The sequence below is a fragment of the Cherax quadricarinatus genome, chromosome 14 (assembly GCF_038502225.1).
Source record: "Cherax quadricarinatus isolate ZL_2023a chromosome 14, ASM3850222v1, whole genome shotgun sequence".
Lineage (NCBI taxonomy): Eukaryota > Metazoa > Arthropoda > Malacostraca > Decapoda > Parastacidae > Cherax > Cherax quadricarinatus.
Genome location: NC_091305.1, coordinates 11,675,709 through 11,690,803, shown reverse-complemented (window position 1 = coordinate 11,690,803; position 15,095 = coordinate 11,675,709). Strand labels below are relative to the sequence as shown.

The window sequence follows — 15,095 nt, the reverse complement described above, 5'->3', positions numbered from 1 at the left end:
TGCTCAATTCATTCCCTCATTTGGCATTGAGGGACAAAACAGTCCTACAGACCTGTCATTTCCTTGGAGTTTTGTTGTTAGGTTTTCTCCCATGTTGACTTCCCATTGAACACTGTGCAATTGATATGGAGGTCAGTTATTTCAGTGTAGTGGAAAACGTCTCATGTCTGGTTCACGTCTGGCAGCAGGTCTGGTACTTGAATGCCGGTCCCTCTTTTGGTTACATTTAGTCCATTTCGTTGTTGTCACCATCAGTTTTCATGTCACTATGGGTTCCTTGCATGTTGTTGCAGCAGTACTTGCAATTAAGCCATCACTGGAGTTCTGATAGGCCCAGGGGATGGCAAAATATAGGAGCAGCCTTGTTGTTGCTTGCTGTCACTCAGGCATCAACTCAAGTATTCTTGTTTTTTTGGTCTCATTTGATGGAATGGAAGATATATTACAGAAATAGATATCATTTTGATTGCTTTCAAAACTAGCAGTACCTTAAAATTGAGCTCAAAGTAGCAGAAATGTTCGATTCTTTGGTGATGTTCAAGAGTAAACAAATGACGTCACCGTCCAATACATGTCCACCTGGCCAGTCTCATATGCAGTCATGAAAGGGTTGACATTATTTATACAATTATTACAATAATGCAGTAGTCTGCATAATGGTAAATCTTCTATTTTTTGTGTGAATAAAAATTCCAAATGGTAAGCAAGAGTATTATTATAAGAATATGTACGTACTAATTATAATAATAATGCATTGGAGCTATGTAATGACGCTTGCGTAAGTCATTTCCGAAACATTCTAAAAGGGAGGAAGAAACAAACATCCTTGGACAGTTTTTTTACTGAAATGCCCTGCAGATGAAAGTGTGACAAGCGTGGAGAAAGAGCCAAAAATCAATGAATAGTAACATTAAAATAAAAATTGTAGCAGTTAAGTGTGTTGGAGCTATGTGATAAAGTTTACTGTGCCCAACATCACTTCTCCATCTCCAAGGTAAATGCTGTATTATTACGTAATTTCTTTACATTATGTATTACTATTTTTATTATTATTATTACTGTTTTCCTTTTGAAAGTAAATAATAGTATTTCTTACCTTAAATTGTGGGTGCTGGTGTTTGTGGATGATTGTGAAGAGAGTGGAGAGTTATGTTGTGGTCCTACTGGGCTGAGGTGGATGGTAAAGGTTCTGGTACTGAAGTTGATGGTTGTACTGGAGTGTGTATAAATTCTGTGATGGATTTCTGTTCTATTTTACCCTGCAGTACATTACACAACTGACGGTAAGGCATCAGCTGCTCTAGACACCGTTTCAAGGTCAGTCAGTCAGTTAAGTCAGTCAGTCAAGTCAGTCAGCCAAGTCAGTCAGTCAAGTCAGTGAGTCAAGTCAGTCAGTCAAGTCAGTAAGTCAGTCAGTTAAGTTAGTAAGTCAGTCAGTCAGTCAGTCAGTCAAGTGAGTAAGTCAAGTCAGTCAAATCATTCAGTTAGTCAGTCAGTCAAGTGAGTAAGTCAGTCAGTCAGTCAAGTGAGTAAGTTAGTCAGTCAGTCAGTCAAGTCAGTGAGTCAGTCAGTAAGTCAGATATGGTATTAAAAGATCAAAACACAATTCACAATTCAACAAGAGAGAGAAGTGGAAGTGAACATGTATTATTCACGAAAGCTGGGATGGTGGTGTCGAGTGTCGGAGAATAGCGGAAGGTGTCTCCCGCTCACCCACAACAAGGTGGCTTGAGGTAGGGAATGGCTGCCACTTGTCACATAATGACATAGTATTTTATTCATTCTAGAGTATATATCAGGTTTCTATGTTATTTATATTGTTTAATATGTCATATCAGATGAATTGTGATAGATAAATAAGCCACAAAGTTGATATTAGCAAAATATTTTGTTGTGCCTCCTGAGAGCCGGAACAGATTAATTGTATTTCAATTAATTTAAATGAGGAAAATTGACTCAGCATACGAGGAAATCGGGATACGAGCAAGGTCACAGAATATATTAAACTCGTAAGTAGAGGTTCCACTGTATTTAGATAGAGGGAAGACATCAATTTAATTTGTTACTGTACATGAAGGCAGAGACAAATAAAAAAAAAAGGCATACAGTAGTACAGCCAGGATTTCAGTTTTAAGAGTTTAAGCCAGGATTTCAATCTGTGGGATTAAAAATTGCAAGATGCTATAAAAGTCAAAGAAACTGTCTTTAAAATATGATTTTCAGCATGGAAAATTTCTCAAATTAGCAAGATTTCATAGCCACTGGTCAATATATTACTGTGAAAATTAGCAATTAATTAAAAAAAAGTAAGTATTACATCTGGAAAAGACTTTTGCCTCTCTTAAGTTCCACCCCTCCATGGCTGTGCCACTGCAGGCACATAAATGTTTGTGACCAACTTTTGGCAAAAAAGCAGGGAAGAATTACTTGGGCAATTTTTAATACGAAAATGTTCTTAGAATGAACTCCCAAATGGTCTAAGCAGTCAATGTTTCCAGACAGTTTAATACACAACTTAACAATTAATGTGATACATTACAATAATTACACTACCTCCAATATCTTGTCCACTCATGTAGTAGTAGAACTCAAAGCAATAGTCTCCTCCAAGTATGACTGGTGATTTCAACACTGCTTCTGCGCCTGGCCAACCAGTACGGGCACTCATAAACATGTAATGACCTGCAAATATAAAAAAAAAATTATCACACCTCTGCTTACAGTAAATGTAAAGTGACAATGACAAGTCTAATTGTCAATAATTTTAAAATGAAAGTGACAGTATTGCCTTACTTTTTAATATAACAGTACAAATTAAAAATGAAATATATACTAATGTATAATTAAGACCTAGGTAGTAGGTTGGTAGACAGCAACCGCCCAGGGAGGTACTACCGTCCTGCCAAGTGAGTGTAAAACGAAAGCCTGTAATTGTTTTACATGATGGTAGGATTGCTGGTGTCCTTTTTTCTGTCTCATGAACATGCAAGATTTCAGGTACGTCTTGATACTTCTACTTACACTTAGGTCACACTACGCATACATGTACAAGCATATATATATACACACCCCTCTGGGTTTTCTTCTATTTTCTTCCTAGTTCTTATTCTTGTTTATTTCCTCTTATCTCCATGGGGAAGTGGAACAGAATTCTTCCTCCGTAAGCCATGCGTGTTGTAAGAGGCGACTAAAATGCTGGGAGCAAGGGGCTAGTAACCTCTTCTCCTGTATATATTACTAAATGTAAAAGGAGAAACTTTTGTTTTTCCTTTTGGGCCACCCCACCTCAGTGGGATACGGCCGGTGTGTTGAAAGAAGAAGAAGAATAATAACAATAATAATAAAATTTGAATCCCTGGAAAAATATGAGATATTAAGAGAGAATTTTCCAGTATACTGATAAAAAACAGGATGGAAAAATTAATCAACTGTGTAATGTCTCATACAAAAATTGACTGAGAGACCTGAAATTGTACTCTCTTGAAAGACATAAGCAGAGGGAGGCATGTGTCACACAACAAAAAGTAACAACACAAACCTAACCTAACACTGAATATACATGTAATGCCACAATATTATGTTAAGATGTTTTCAGTCTCTACATGTCATGCACTGTCAATAAATGACTAACTTAAGTTTTTGTTTCACTGCTTTACTTTGCTTAAGAAATTGAATAAAATATAATTTTTTTTACATATATGTAATACCATCATATATATATTGTGCTGTCAATGTGTACAAGTGTATGTGTATAATGTTTGTCCGGAAACAGGACAAGAATTTCCTGGTATGGGTCTGTTATACAATGGCCCACAGACGGAGATTTTGGTCAGCTGACTGAGGCCTTCCACTGGCTTACCGGTCCACCCCTTTAAAAATTACGATTATGATTATAACCTAGTCTCTTCATGTATAAAGTCATGTACTGTCAGTTAATAATTGATTTAAAATATTTTTTGTTTTATTACTTTCATTGTTTATGGTATTTAAAACAAGACAAATACACAAAAGCACTAGAGAAGGGAAGAAACTTCTGTACTTGTTACCCAGCAACCCTAAACCAGCACACATGTATGGTTTACCCAAGACCCATAAACATAATATTCCTCTCAGACCAGTTACATCAGGTATAGGCAGTGCACCACACAAACTAACTGCAGAGTTCTTGCCAAACATCTTTCCTGCCTTCTGGGGACCGGTGGCCTGGTGGCTAAAGCTCCCGCTTCACACACGGAGGGCCCGGGTTCGATTCCCGGCGGGTGGAAACATTCGACACGTTTCCTTACACCTGTTGTCCTGTTCACCTAGCAGCAAATAGGTACCTGGGTGTTAGTCGACTGGTGTGGGTCGCATCCTGGAGGACAAGATTAAGGACCCCAATGGAAATAAGTTAGACAGTCCTCGATGATGCACTGACTTTCTTGGGTTATCCTGGGTGGCTAACCCTCCGGGGTTAAAAATCCGAACGAAATCTTATCTTATCTTAATCTTAGCCCCGCTCATCTTAAGCATTCAAGCAACCTTCTCAACCGCATCCGAAACCTCTCCATCTGTAACAAGAAACTAAGCAGTTTGGACGTGACTTCCCTCTTCACTAAAGTACCTACCACACAAGCCATCGAGGTTCTATGACATAAAGTCAATCAGGACCTTAATCTTCCTCTACCTCCCGAAGATTTTGTTGACCTAATTGAACTCTATGTTAATTTTAACTGGTTTTTCTTTCAATAACAGGCTCAACAAACAAACCTACGGCATGGGAATGGAGTCCTCCATCAGTGCTGTCTTAGCCAACTTGTACGTGGAACGCCTAGAGGCTGAACACTTTGCCAACATCATCCCCTCAAGCGTCACTTGGTTATATTACATGGACAACGTCCTCGTAATAACTCCCAAAAGTTTTGATGTACGGAATCTTCAGGCAAGGCTCAAAGCAACTGAACCGGTGATCCAGTTTACACTAGAAAAGAGTCCAATGACAAGTTACCTTTTCTAGACGTCCTCATTCACAAAGTAGATAACAACCTAAGATTTCAAGTTTACCAGAAACCTACAAAAAAAGATGATCTCACACACTTCTATTCCAGTCAAGATACTAAGACCAAAAGATGCATCACCATCATTGGATTTTTCCTAAAAGCATGCCATATTTGTAGTCCTGAGTTTCTTGACGAGGAATGTACATACATTTACCAAACCTTCACTGATTTACATTTTCCTTCCATTTTCATCAAAGATTGTAAGAAAAAAGCTCTTCTGATCACTAATTCTTCATGGACCAACACCACTCCTAACAGTTATAATTCTTCCCAACAGCCAGGTTGCACTGAATGCTTCTAAAGTACTCGCACAAGCTAACACTAGAGTTGCCATCGCTTCCAGCACTTCAATAAAGGCTCTAACCTGGACAAAATCCAAGCACCATGAACCAGTCAACACAAGGGTTTACACTATACCCTGTGGAGGCTGCAACAGGATTTATGTAGGTGAAACAGCGAGAAACCTCGAAATCCGCCTCAATAAACACATTTATGCATGTTGGAATGATAACTTGAACAACGCCTGCGTACAACACAGAAATTCCACCAATCATCTCACGAAATTCGAGGACGCCCGATTAGTTATCAAAGAAATTAATTTCCGCAGATGCAAGTGCCTTAAATCAGCATTAATCGCTGTTTCAAATACAATTAAACAAAACAAAGGCAGCTTCACCATCTCTGAAGTCTTAGCAAGAATCCTCCTGAAAACAGTGAGCCCTGCCATCACAGTCTCTCCTGCTAATATACTACACAAGCACATTACAGAGGATGAACACTGAAACAGGCCTTCTCTAATCCAACCTCCTATAGAAATATTTGTTTATCCTATTTTTATGCTACCCAAGTAATAGCTTTTATATCCTCTTACTCATGTGCGAGTTAATGGTTCTAGCATATTGTATTACTACTACTACTACAACTTATATCACTACTACTATGACCACTAGTATTACACCTCACTCTAAGCCTATATATACCCTCTGTGTCCATGTATTGCTTGTAACAGCTTGACAAAGCTCCTGGAGAGCAAAACGTTGCCACAATAAAATGTCACATTAGTTGCATTTGTGTCCTTTTACTTTACAAATAAAATGTGACATTTTTTCCTAGCCAAAACTGACTTATTTTAAAGTGATTTTTTTTCCAGACACTGACTGAAGTACATGATACAAGTAGAAGACAGATATGAATAAGGTGCAGAGGATGCCCAACCAAGAAATATGTAACTCAAAACACTGTATTCAAGCTGGATAAATTCAGATTTAGAAAGGATATAGGAAAATAATGGTTTAGAATCAAAGTTGTAGATGAGTAGAATTATCTGCAAAGTAAGACTGTTCAAAGATAGTTCCTTGGGTAACTTCAGATGATATTATTATTACTGTATAATCAAAACCAAGCGCTAAACCCACCAGGGTTATACAGCGCTGATTACAAATGATAAATTACACAAATGTATATGTGATTAGGCATTTGATTTGAGAAGGACCTCCTTAGTATGTGTTAGTAGAAAATACTCTTCTATTCTACTGAGGAATATCCAATGAACTTAACTATACTCGTACAGATATCGCATATATAGTACCTACCATATGGTGTCTTTAATGTATTGTCAGACAGTGGTCCTGAGTTTTCTGCTGCATGTGAACCAGACTGTATTAGCCAAGTTATGCCAGTGTCAGGGTCATCTGTCCAGTCACACATTCCATCCTCAAAATTGCATGTAGCTGCTGCCGGACAAGCTCTTGCTTCTATTGATATATCGTCAATGGCAATGATGATATCATCAGTATCGATGTAGACATATCCTTCAAACTGAACCTGTAAAATATGGAAAATAAAATTGCCACTGACCATATACTGTATTTCAAAAAGTCTTAATGAACTAGTCTCTGTTTTTTACGTTACAGGATAAAATTACACAAACGGCCAGAATACAGTGGACCCCCGCATAACGATGGCATCACATAGCGATTTTTCCGCATACCGCTTACTTTTATCGCAAAATTTTTTGCCGCGCATACCGATTAAAAACCCGCTCACCGATTTTCGTCCGAGACGCGTCCAATGTGCCCTCAGCCAGCCTCACATGTGCCGCCCGTCCCATTGTTTACCAGCCAGCCTCCGCGGTAACATCCAAGCATACACTCGGAATATTTCGTATTATTACAGTGTTTTCGGTGCTGTTTCTGGAAAATAAGTGACCATGGGCCCCAAGAAAGCTTCTAGTGCCAACCCTGTGGTAAAAAGGGTGAGAATTAGTATGGAAATTAAGAAAGATTTTGAAGGGTTTGGGGCTAACCCTGAGAAGCCTATGCCAGTTGTGGAATCCATTGTGCCTACTTCAAAGATTAAGGAAATGTGTGCACAGTGGGTTGAACTGCAAACCTTTATGGATGAAAATCACCCTGACACAGCTGTTGCAAGCCGTGCTGGTGACTATTTCAATGACAATGTTGTGGCCCATTTTAGACAAATCGTAAAGGAACGGGAGGTACAGAGCTCTATGGACAGATTTGTTGTGCGACAGAGGTCCAGTGACTCTCAAGCTGGTCCTAGTGGCATTAAAAGAAGAAGGGAAGTAACCCCGGAAAAGGACTTGCTACCTCAAGTCGTAATGGAAGGGGATTCCCCTTCTAAACAGTAAGAAGATAATGCTCTCCCCTCCTCCCATCCCATCAATCATCACCAGATCTTCAATAAAAGTAAGTGTCATGTAAGTGTGCATGCCTTTTTCAGTTTGTGTGTATTAAAATTAATATTTCATGTGGTAAAAAAAATTTTTTTTCATACTTTTGGGTGTCTTGCACGGATTAATTTTATTTCCATTATTTCTTATGGGGAAAATTCATTCACATAACGATTATTTCGCATAACAATTACCCCTCTTGCACGGATTAAAATCGTTAACCGGGGGTCCACTGTACAATGATCTTTTTGTTTTAACAAGTCGGCCATCTCCCACCGAGGCAGGGTGACCCAGAAAGAAAGAAAATCCCCAAAAAGAAAATACTATCATCATTCAACACTTTCACCTCACTCACACATAATCACTGCTTTTGCAGAGGTGCTCAGAACACAACAGTTTAGAAGCATATACATATAAAGATACACAACATATCCCTCCAAACTGCCAATATCCTGAACCCCTCCTTTAGAGTGCAGGCATTGTACTTCCCATTTCCAGGGCTCAGGTCTGGCTATATAAAAATAGCCAGTTTCCCTGAATCTCTTCACTAAATATTACCCTGCTCACACTCCAACAGATCATCAGGTCCCAAACACCATTCGTCTCCATTCACTCCTATCGAACATGCTCACGCACGCCTGCTGGAAGTCCAAGCCCCTCGCCCACAAAACCTACCTTACCCCTTCCTTCCAACCTTTTCGAGGATGACCCCTACCCTGCCTTCCTTCCCCTACAGATTTAAATGCTCTCCATTTCATTCTACTTTGTTCCATTCTCTCTAAATGACCAAACCACCTCAACAACCCCTCTTCAGCCCTCTGACTAATATTTTTATTAACTCCACACCTTCTCCTAATTTCCACACTCCAAATTTTCTGCATAATATTTTCACCACACATTGCCCTTAGACAGGACATATCCACTGCCTCCAACTGCCTCCTCGTTGCAGCATTTACATCCCAAGCTTCACACCCATATAAGAGTGTTGGTACTACTATACTTTCATACATTCCCTTCTTTGCCTCCATAGATAACATTTTTTTGTCTCCACATATACCTCAACACACCACTCACCTTTTTTCCCTCATCAATTCTATGATTAACCTCATCCTTCATAAATCCATCTGCCAACACATCGACTCCCAAGTATCTGAAAACATTCACTTCTTCCATACTCCTCCTCCCCAATTTGATATCCAATTTTTCTTTATCTAAATCATTTGATACCCTCATCACCTTACTCTTTTCTATGTTCACTTTCAACTTTCTACCATTACACACACTCCCAAACTCATCCACTAACCTTTGCAATTTTTCTTTAGAATCTCCAATAAGCACAGTATCATCAGCAAAAAGCAATTGTGTTGATTCCCATTTTGTATTTGATTTCCCATATTTTAATCCCACCCCTCTCCCGAACACCCTAGCATTTACTTCTTTTACAACCCCATCTATAAATACAGTGGACCCTCGCCTAACGATGGCATCGCATAACGTTAAATCTGCCTAGCGATACATTTTAACGCAAAATTTTTGCCTTGCCTAGCGCTAAAAAACTCGCTCAACGCGATTCGTCCGAGACACGTCCACGTGCGGCCTGAGCCAGCCTCACTTGTTCCGTGGGTGGCAGCGTTTACAAGCCAGCCTCCGCGGTCACATCCAAGCATACAATCCGAACATTTCATATTATCACAGCGTTTTTAGTGATTTCACCTGCAAAATAAGTGACCATGGGCCCCAAGAAAGTTTCTAGTGCCAACCCTGTGGTAAAAAGGGTGAGAAATACTATCGTACCACAGTCAGCTGCTGCTGCACCACCGTCAGCTGTTGCTGGACCAGTCAGCTGTTGCTGCACCACAGCTGCTGCTGCTGCACCTCGGTCAGCTGTTGCTGCAATACAGTCAGCTGCTGCTGCACCACAGCTGCTGCTGCACCACAGTCACCTGTTGCTGCACCAGTCAGCTGTTGCTGCACCACAGTCAGCTGTTGCTGTTGCTGCACCACCATCAGCTGTATTACTCAAAGATGTGGAGAGTGTGTTGTTGGTATGGCTTAACATGAAACAATTACCGAGAACGATTAACCCCAGAGGGTTAGCCACCCAGGATAACCCAAGAAAGTCAGTGCATCATCGAGGACTGTCTAACTTATTTCCATTGGGGTCCTTAATCTTGTCCCCCAGGATGCGACCCACAAGTAAGTAAGTACGTAAGTTTATTCAGGTATACACAAATACAGTTACATGGAATTATCATACATAGCAGCATATGTGTAGAGAACCTAGGATAACCCAAAAAAGTCAGAATTATTTTTTTGACTAACACCTAGGTGAACAGGAAAAAATGCCTGGAACTAGTGCTCATATTGGTGAGGTTAGTGGGGAGGATGTGGAAGAGTTGGTGGAGGAGAACAATGACGAACTAACCATTCATGACCTGCTAGATCATCTTCAACAGCAAGAGGCCAGACCTGAAGAAACTGCTTCAGAGGAGGGGAGAGAGAAATTGAAGAAGTTGCCTACTTCAAAGATTAAGGAAATGTGTGCAATGTGGCTTGAAGTGCAAACCTTTTTTGATGAAAATCACCCTGACACAGCTATTGCAAGCCATGCTGGTGACTATTACACTAACAATGTTGTGAACCACTTTAGGAAAGTCATAAAGGACAGATATATTGTGAGACATAGGTCCAGTGACTCTTAAGCTGGTCCTAGACAAGTGTCCTAGACACTTAGTAAGGCTCATTGTGACAGTGTCTGGTTCATTTCTTAACATTCTAATACCGAGTACAGTGTTAAACTCAACAATCCTATCATTGATACTAGAAATACCTAGCTCCTTCCTCATATTAAGAACCTTTGTAGATTTGGGACAACCAAGAATAATTCTGAGAGCTTCATTTTGCATTAACTCCAAAGGTCGGAGGGAACTTTCTCTAGCTAATATCAACATGGGAGCAGCATAATCAATTAAGGACTTAACATAGGCTATGTACATCATTCTCACGATTCTCACATTAACACCATAGTTGGGGTTGTAGCCAACAACAGCTTTGAGAGCATTTAGCCTATCTTTGCATTTCTTATTTAGTTGTGGTATAGTGGATTTGTTAAAGGGTACATCTACACCAAAATATCTGTAAGTTTTAACGCAGCTAATGCTTTGCCCAATAGATGGGTGGGGGATGTCGTTTGCTTGTTAATATCTTTGTTTTAGAGGAAGATATTATGAGGCCTAGTCGATTACAAATTGCTTGAACTTCATTAAGAATGGTATTCATCTTCTTATGTCCTGTTGTGTGGATCATGATGTCATCAGCATAGCTTATAGCTATATGATTACGTGAAGCAGGTAGAGCATTTAGGAGAGCATTAATCAGAATATTAAATAGCATGGGTCTGAGAACTCCTCCCTGTGGTGTATCTAGGGACATTTAGACTCACTTCTAAAGCCTTGGTAGAGGACAGAGGATACTCTATTTGACAGGTATCCTATTATCCAGCAGAGTAAGCTACCACCAATATTCATTTTGGCTAGTTCATGTAGTATAACGGTTCTGTTCGTGATATCAGATGCAGATTTTAGATCAAGAAATGTGGTAAAAATAGTAGAGGTGTGTGCAGTGAGAAAGATGGAAATACAGTTCTGCACACTTTTACCTTTCATGAACCCATAGAGGTAGGGGGAAAGTTGGTGTCTGATTCTGTAGTACAGTCTGTTAAGTATCATTCTTTCAAAAGTTTTACAAAGACAACTAGTTAAGGAGATCGGTCTAAATGTATCAGGCTATTGGGGCTTAGGGATAGGCACAATGAGACTATTGGTCCAGGAAGTAGGAAGAACACCCTCAATGTAACTGAGATTATACTGTGCCAACAAAGGGTTATCAGGCACTTGCCTTAGAGTTCTGAGAATATCATAGGTTATACCATCCTCTCCAGGAGCAGTTGATCGACCTTTAGTTAATGCATTATAAGATAAAATAAGATTTCGTTCGGATTTTTTAACCCCGGAGGGCTAGCCACCCAGGATAACCCAAGAAAGTCAGTGCGTCATCGAGGACAGTAACTTACTTCCATTGGGGTCTTTAGTAAGTAAGTAAGTAAGTAAGTTTATTCAGGTATACACAAATACAGTTACATAGAATTATCATACATAGCAGCATATGTGTAGAGAACCTAGGATAACCCAAAAAAGTCAGACAGTGACTTATTTCCATTGGGGTCCTTTATTTCCATTGGGGTCCTTAATCTCGTCCCCCAGGATGCGACCCACACCAGTCGACTAACACCCAGGTACCTATTTGCTGCTAGGTGAACAGGACAACAGGTGTAAGGAAATGTGTCGAAATTGCTTCCACCCGCCGGGAATCGAACCCGGGCCTTCCGTGTGTGAAGCAGGAGCTTTAAGATAAGATAAGATAAGATTTCGTTCGGATTTTTAACCCCGGAGGGTTAGCCACCCAGGATAACCCAAGAAAGTCAGTGCGTCATCGAGGACTGTCTAACTTATTTCCATTGGGGTCCTTAATCTTGTCCCCCAGGATGCGACCCACACCAGTCGACTAACACCCAGGTACCTATTTGCTGCTAGGTGAACAGGACAACAGGTGTAAGGAAACGTGTCGAAATGTTTCCACCCTCCGGGAATCGAACCCGGGCCCTCCATGTGTGAAGCGGGAGCTTTAGCCACCAGGCCACCGGGCCACCAGGTGAAGAGGCAGTCACTCTCATCAATATTTTGGCTCATAAAATTAATCAGTTTCAACATTTCTTCAGAAGCACTCTCTAAATTTGTTTTAATATGCGATGGAAGGTTTTCATGCCTAAATGTTTTGGACCACTCATTTATGAGGTCATTTGCTTTTTGAAGAGGGAAGGGATGAGCAACACTGCCAGTCTTTTTCCTGGTTATTTTATTTATACCTTTCCAAGCCAGACTTAAATGGGGGGGGGCCTATTTAATCCACTAACAAGTTGTTCCCATTCCTGTTGCCTAAGTTCTTGCTTTCTATTCCTTGCATTTGTTAGTGCAGCTTGGAACGTTCTGAGCAGGTCTAGGGTTCTACACTCACGGTATGCTTTACCAATCCTCCTAGTTGCATGTTTTTATTTTCAGTTATAGTAGAAAGTCTATGCTTTCTTTTCCTGAACACTTGATCTGTGAGCACAGTCTCAATAGTGGCAACAAAATCATCATTGAATTGTTGTGTATCAATGGGCTCGTAATTCTTATACCATTGATCCAAGTGGTTAATAAAGTTGTCTCTGTGCTCTGGGTTGAGAATAAGTTTCCTCCTTCTGTATTTAGCTCCTTGATTACTGGAGATATAATCAAGATTGACAGCTGTGAGTCTAGGGAAGCGAGCACATTGGGGACTAGTCCCTCTGAGTAAGTGTATTTTTGTTCTTATATTTCTTTTAAAGTATGAGAGAGAGAGAGAGATTTTTTATCAAATATTTTATATAACATAAATATCATGCTAATTTTCAAGATAAAGTTTGAAATGTGATCAAATTAAATTCTTTGGAGGAAAACTGGGTATATCAAGTTCATGAACAAAAAAGAACAATAACGTGACTGGAACAGTACACAAATAACCCGCACATGGACAAGCACCTAAAGTCAGTTCCTGATCAGCCGGGCTGTGGCTCGTACGTTGGTTTGCGTGCAGCCAGCAGCAACAGCCTGGTTGATCAGGCGCTGATCCACCAGGAGGCCTGGTCACAGACCGGGCCGCGGGGGCGGTGACCCCCGAAACTCTCTCCAGGTAAACTCCAGGTAAACATGGGAGAGAGGAGCTTACGATGACGTTTCAGTTCAACTTGGACCATTTACAAAGACACTAACAAAGGAGAGAAGGACGCAGTATATATAGGCCGACTGACAGGAAAGGAAGTAGAGGTAGTGGTAGCAGTGGAATCAGTCAAAGGCCAAGAAAGAGGAGCGCTGCAAGAGAGCTAAGGGAAAGAACATAAACACAGGGGGAGGAGGGGAAAGTAAAAGACCTAACTCCCAAGGCAGAAGAAAGAAAACCAAAGAAGAAAAAGAAAAGGGGAAGAGACAGAAAGAGAAGGAGAAAAAAAGAATCAAGACAAGTCACAGATGTTCTGAAGTGTGAACATTTTACAGTGTAATGTGAAAGAAAGTCATCTACAGAGACAAAGCCAGAAAAGTTATGTATAAGGGAGGATTCAAACAGACAGCGACTGTGAGAGTTAAAAGTAGGGTAGACAGTTTTAGCAGAAGACAAGTCAATAGGATAACTGTGATCTCTGACATGACAGAAAAGAGCATTGTTGGTGTCGGCAACCCTAACACTACTTTTCTGCTTCTTGAGTCTGTCAGAAAGAGAACAGCCAGTTTCTCCAAATTACTGAAGAGGACAAGATGAACATGAAATAAAGTAAACACCAGGAGCAACTATAGAGGGAGGAGAGGTACGAACTCGATTGGTGCGAAGTGTGTTAGTCTGGCGTAAGGAACGGAGATAGTTGTTGACATTAGGAAGACTGGAAATATATGGAAGGCAGAAAGCAGGTTTCCCAAGAGTAGAGAGTTTGGGAGAGAAGAAAGTCTGTTTAGCACGTGAGAAGGCAGAGTTTATGAAATGGGAAGATTAGCCAAGACGAGAGAATGAATTACGAAGAGTGGAAATTTCCGATTCAAGGAACTGAGGGTCACAAATGCAGAGAGCACAGAGAAAGACAAATAAGAACACTTTTCTTGACAGAAGAAGTGTGGAAAATTTTTTGATTTTCCGAAACTATAGTGCCTAATAGGTGTTTAATGTGTCTATATGGGTCAAAAATGTATTTGAAAATAAGAGTAGAACCAAGAGTTCCCTTTGCGCATGCGCGGATGTGCGGGGGGGAGAGCGCGTATTGTTTTGAATGGTGGTGAGGAAGCTGAGAAAACATGGAACCACGAAATTGACGTTCACGGTGGCCTAAGGATTAATATAGGCCTCATTTCATAATAAGAAGTGTCGTAATTGTTCCTGGTGGAGAGTGAGGGAACGGGATTTACGGGACCACAGTAATAGAGTGGTAAAAGTGTGATAAGAGAAGGACCGGGTGACTGACGCGTCACAATGGACTGTGTCCTGGGGAAAATTACCCTTGGATTAATCATCACGCATCGGTCTCAGATCTTAATGGAGTGACCTCTAGTTTGTATAATAGTTATGAGACGTTAAATCGGCTTGTGAATTGTAATGTAATTAATGATAATAACGCTAAGTTAAGAGAATATGTGAAGTGAAATAAGTCGTTTGCTCCGAGTGAACACGCTAGACCTCGTTGTTAACGAGACGAGGAAAGGGAAACTCCTTGAGTCACGACGTCTAAAGCAGGACAAACCAGC

The 15,095-nt window shown here is 40.4% G+C and overlaps 1 protein-coding gene across 2 annotated transcripts in view; it reads right to left on the bottom strand.

Annotated features, from left to right (window-relative positions):
• LOC128698663 (MAM and LDL-receptor class A domain-containing protein 2-like) overlaps nt 1-15,095 on the bottom strand; it is a 382,606-nt gene that overhangs the window by 267,615 nt on the left and 99,896 nt on the right. For both annotated transcript variants that reach the window (XM_070084851.1, XM_070084850.1), the window contains exons 23-24: nt 6,632-6,863; nt 2,554-2,682 (exon numbers count right to left, since the gene is read on the bottom strand). In XM_070084851.1, the coding sequence (XP_069940952.1) occupies nt 2,554-2,682; nt 6,632-6,863 (361 nt within the window). The remainder of the gene's footprint in view (nt 1-2,553; nt 2,683-6,631; nt 6,864-15,095) is intronic.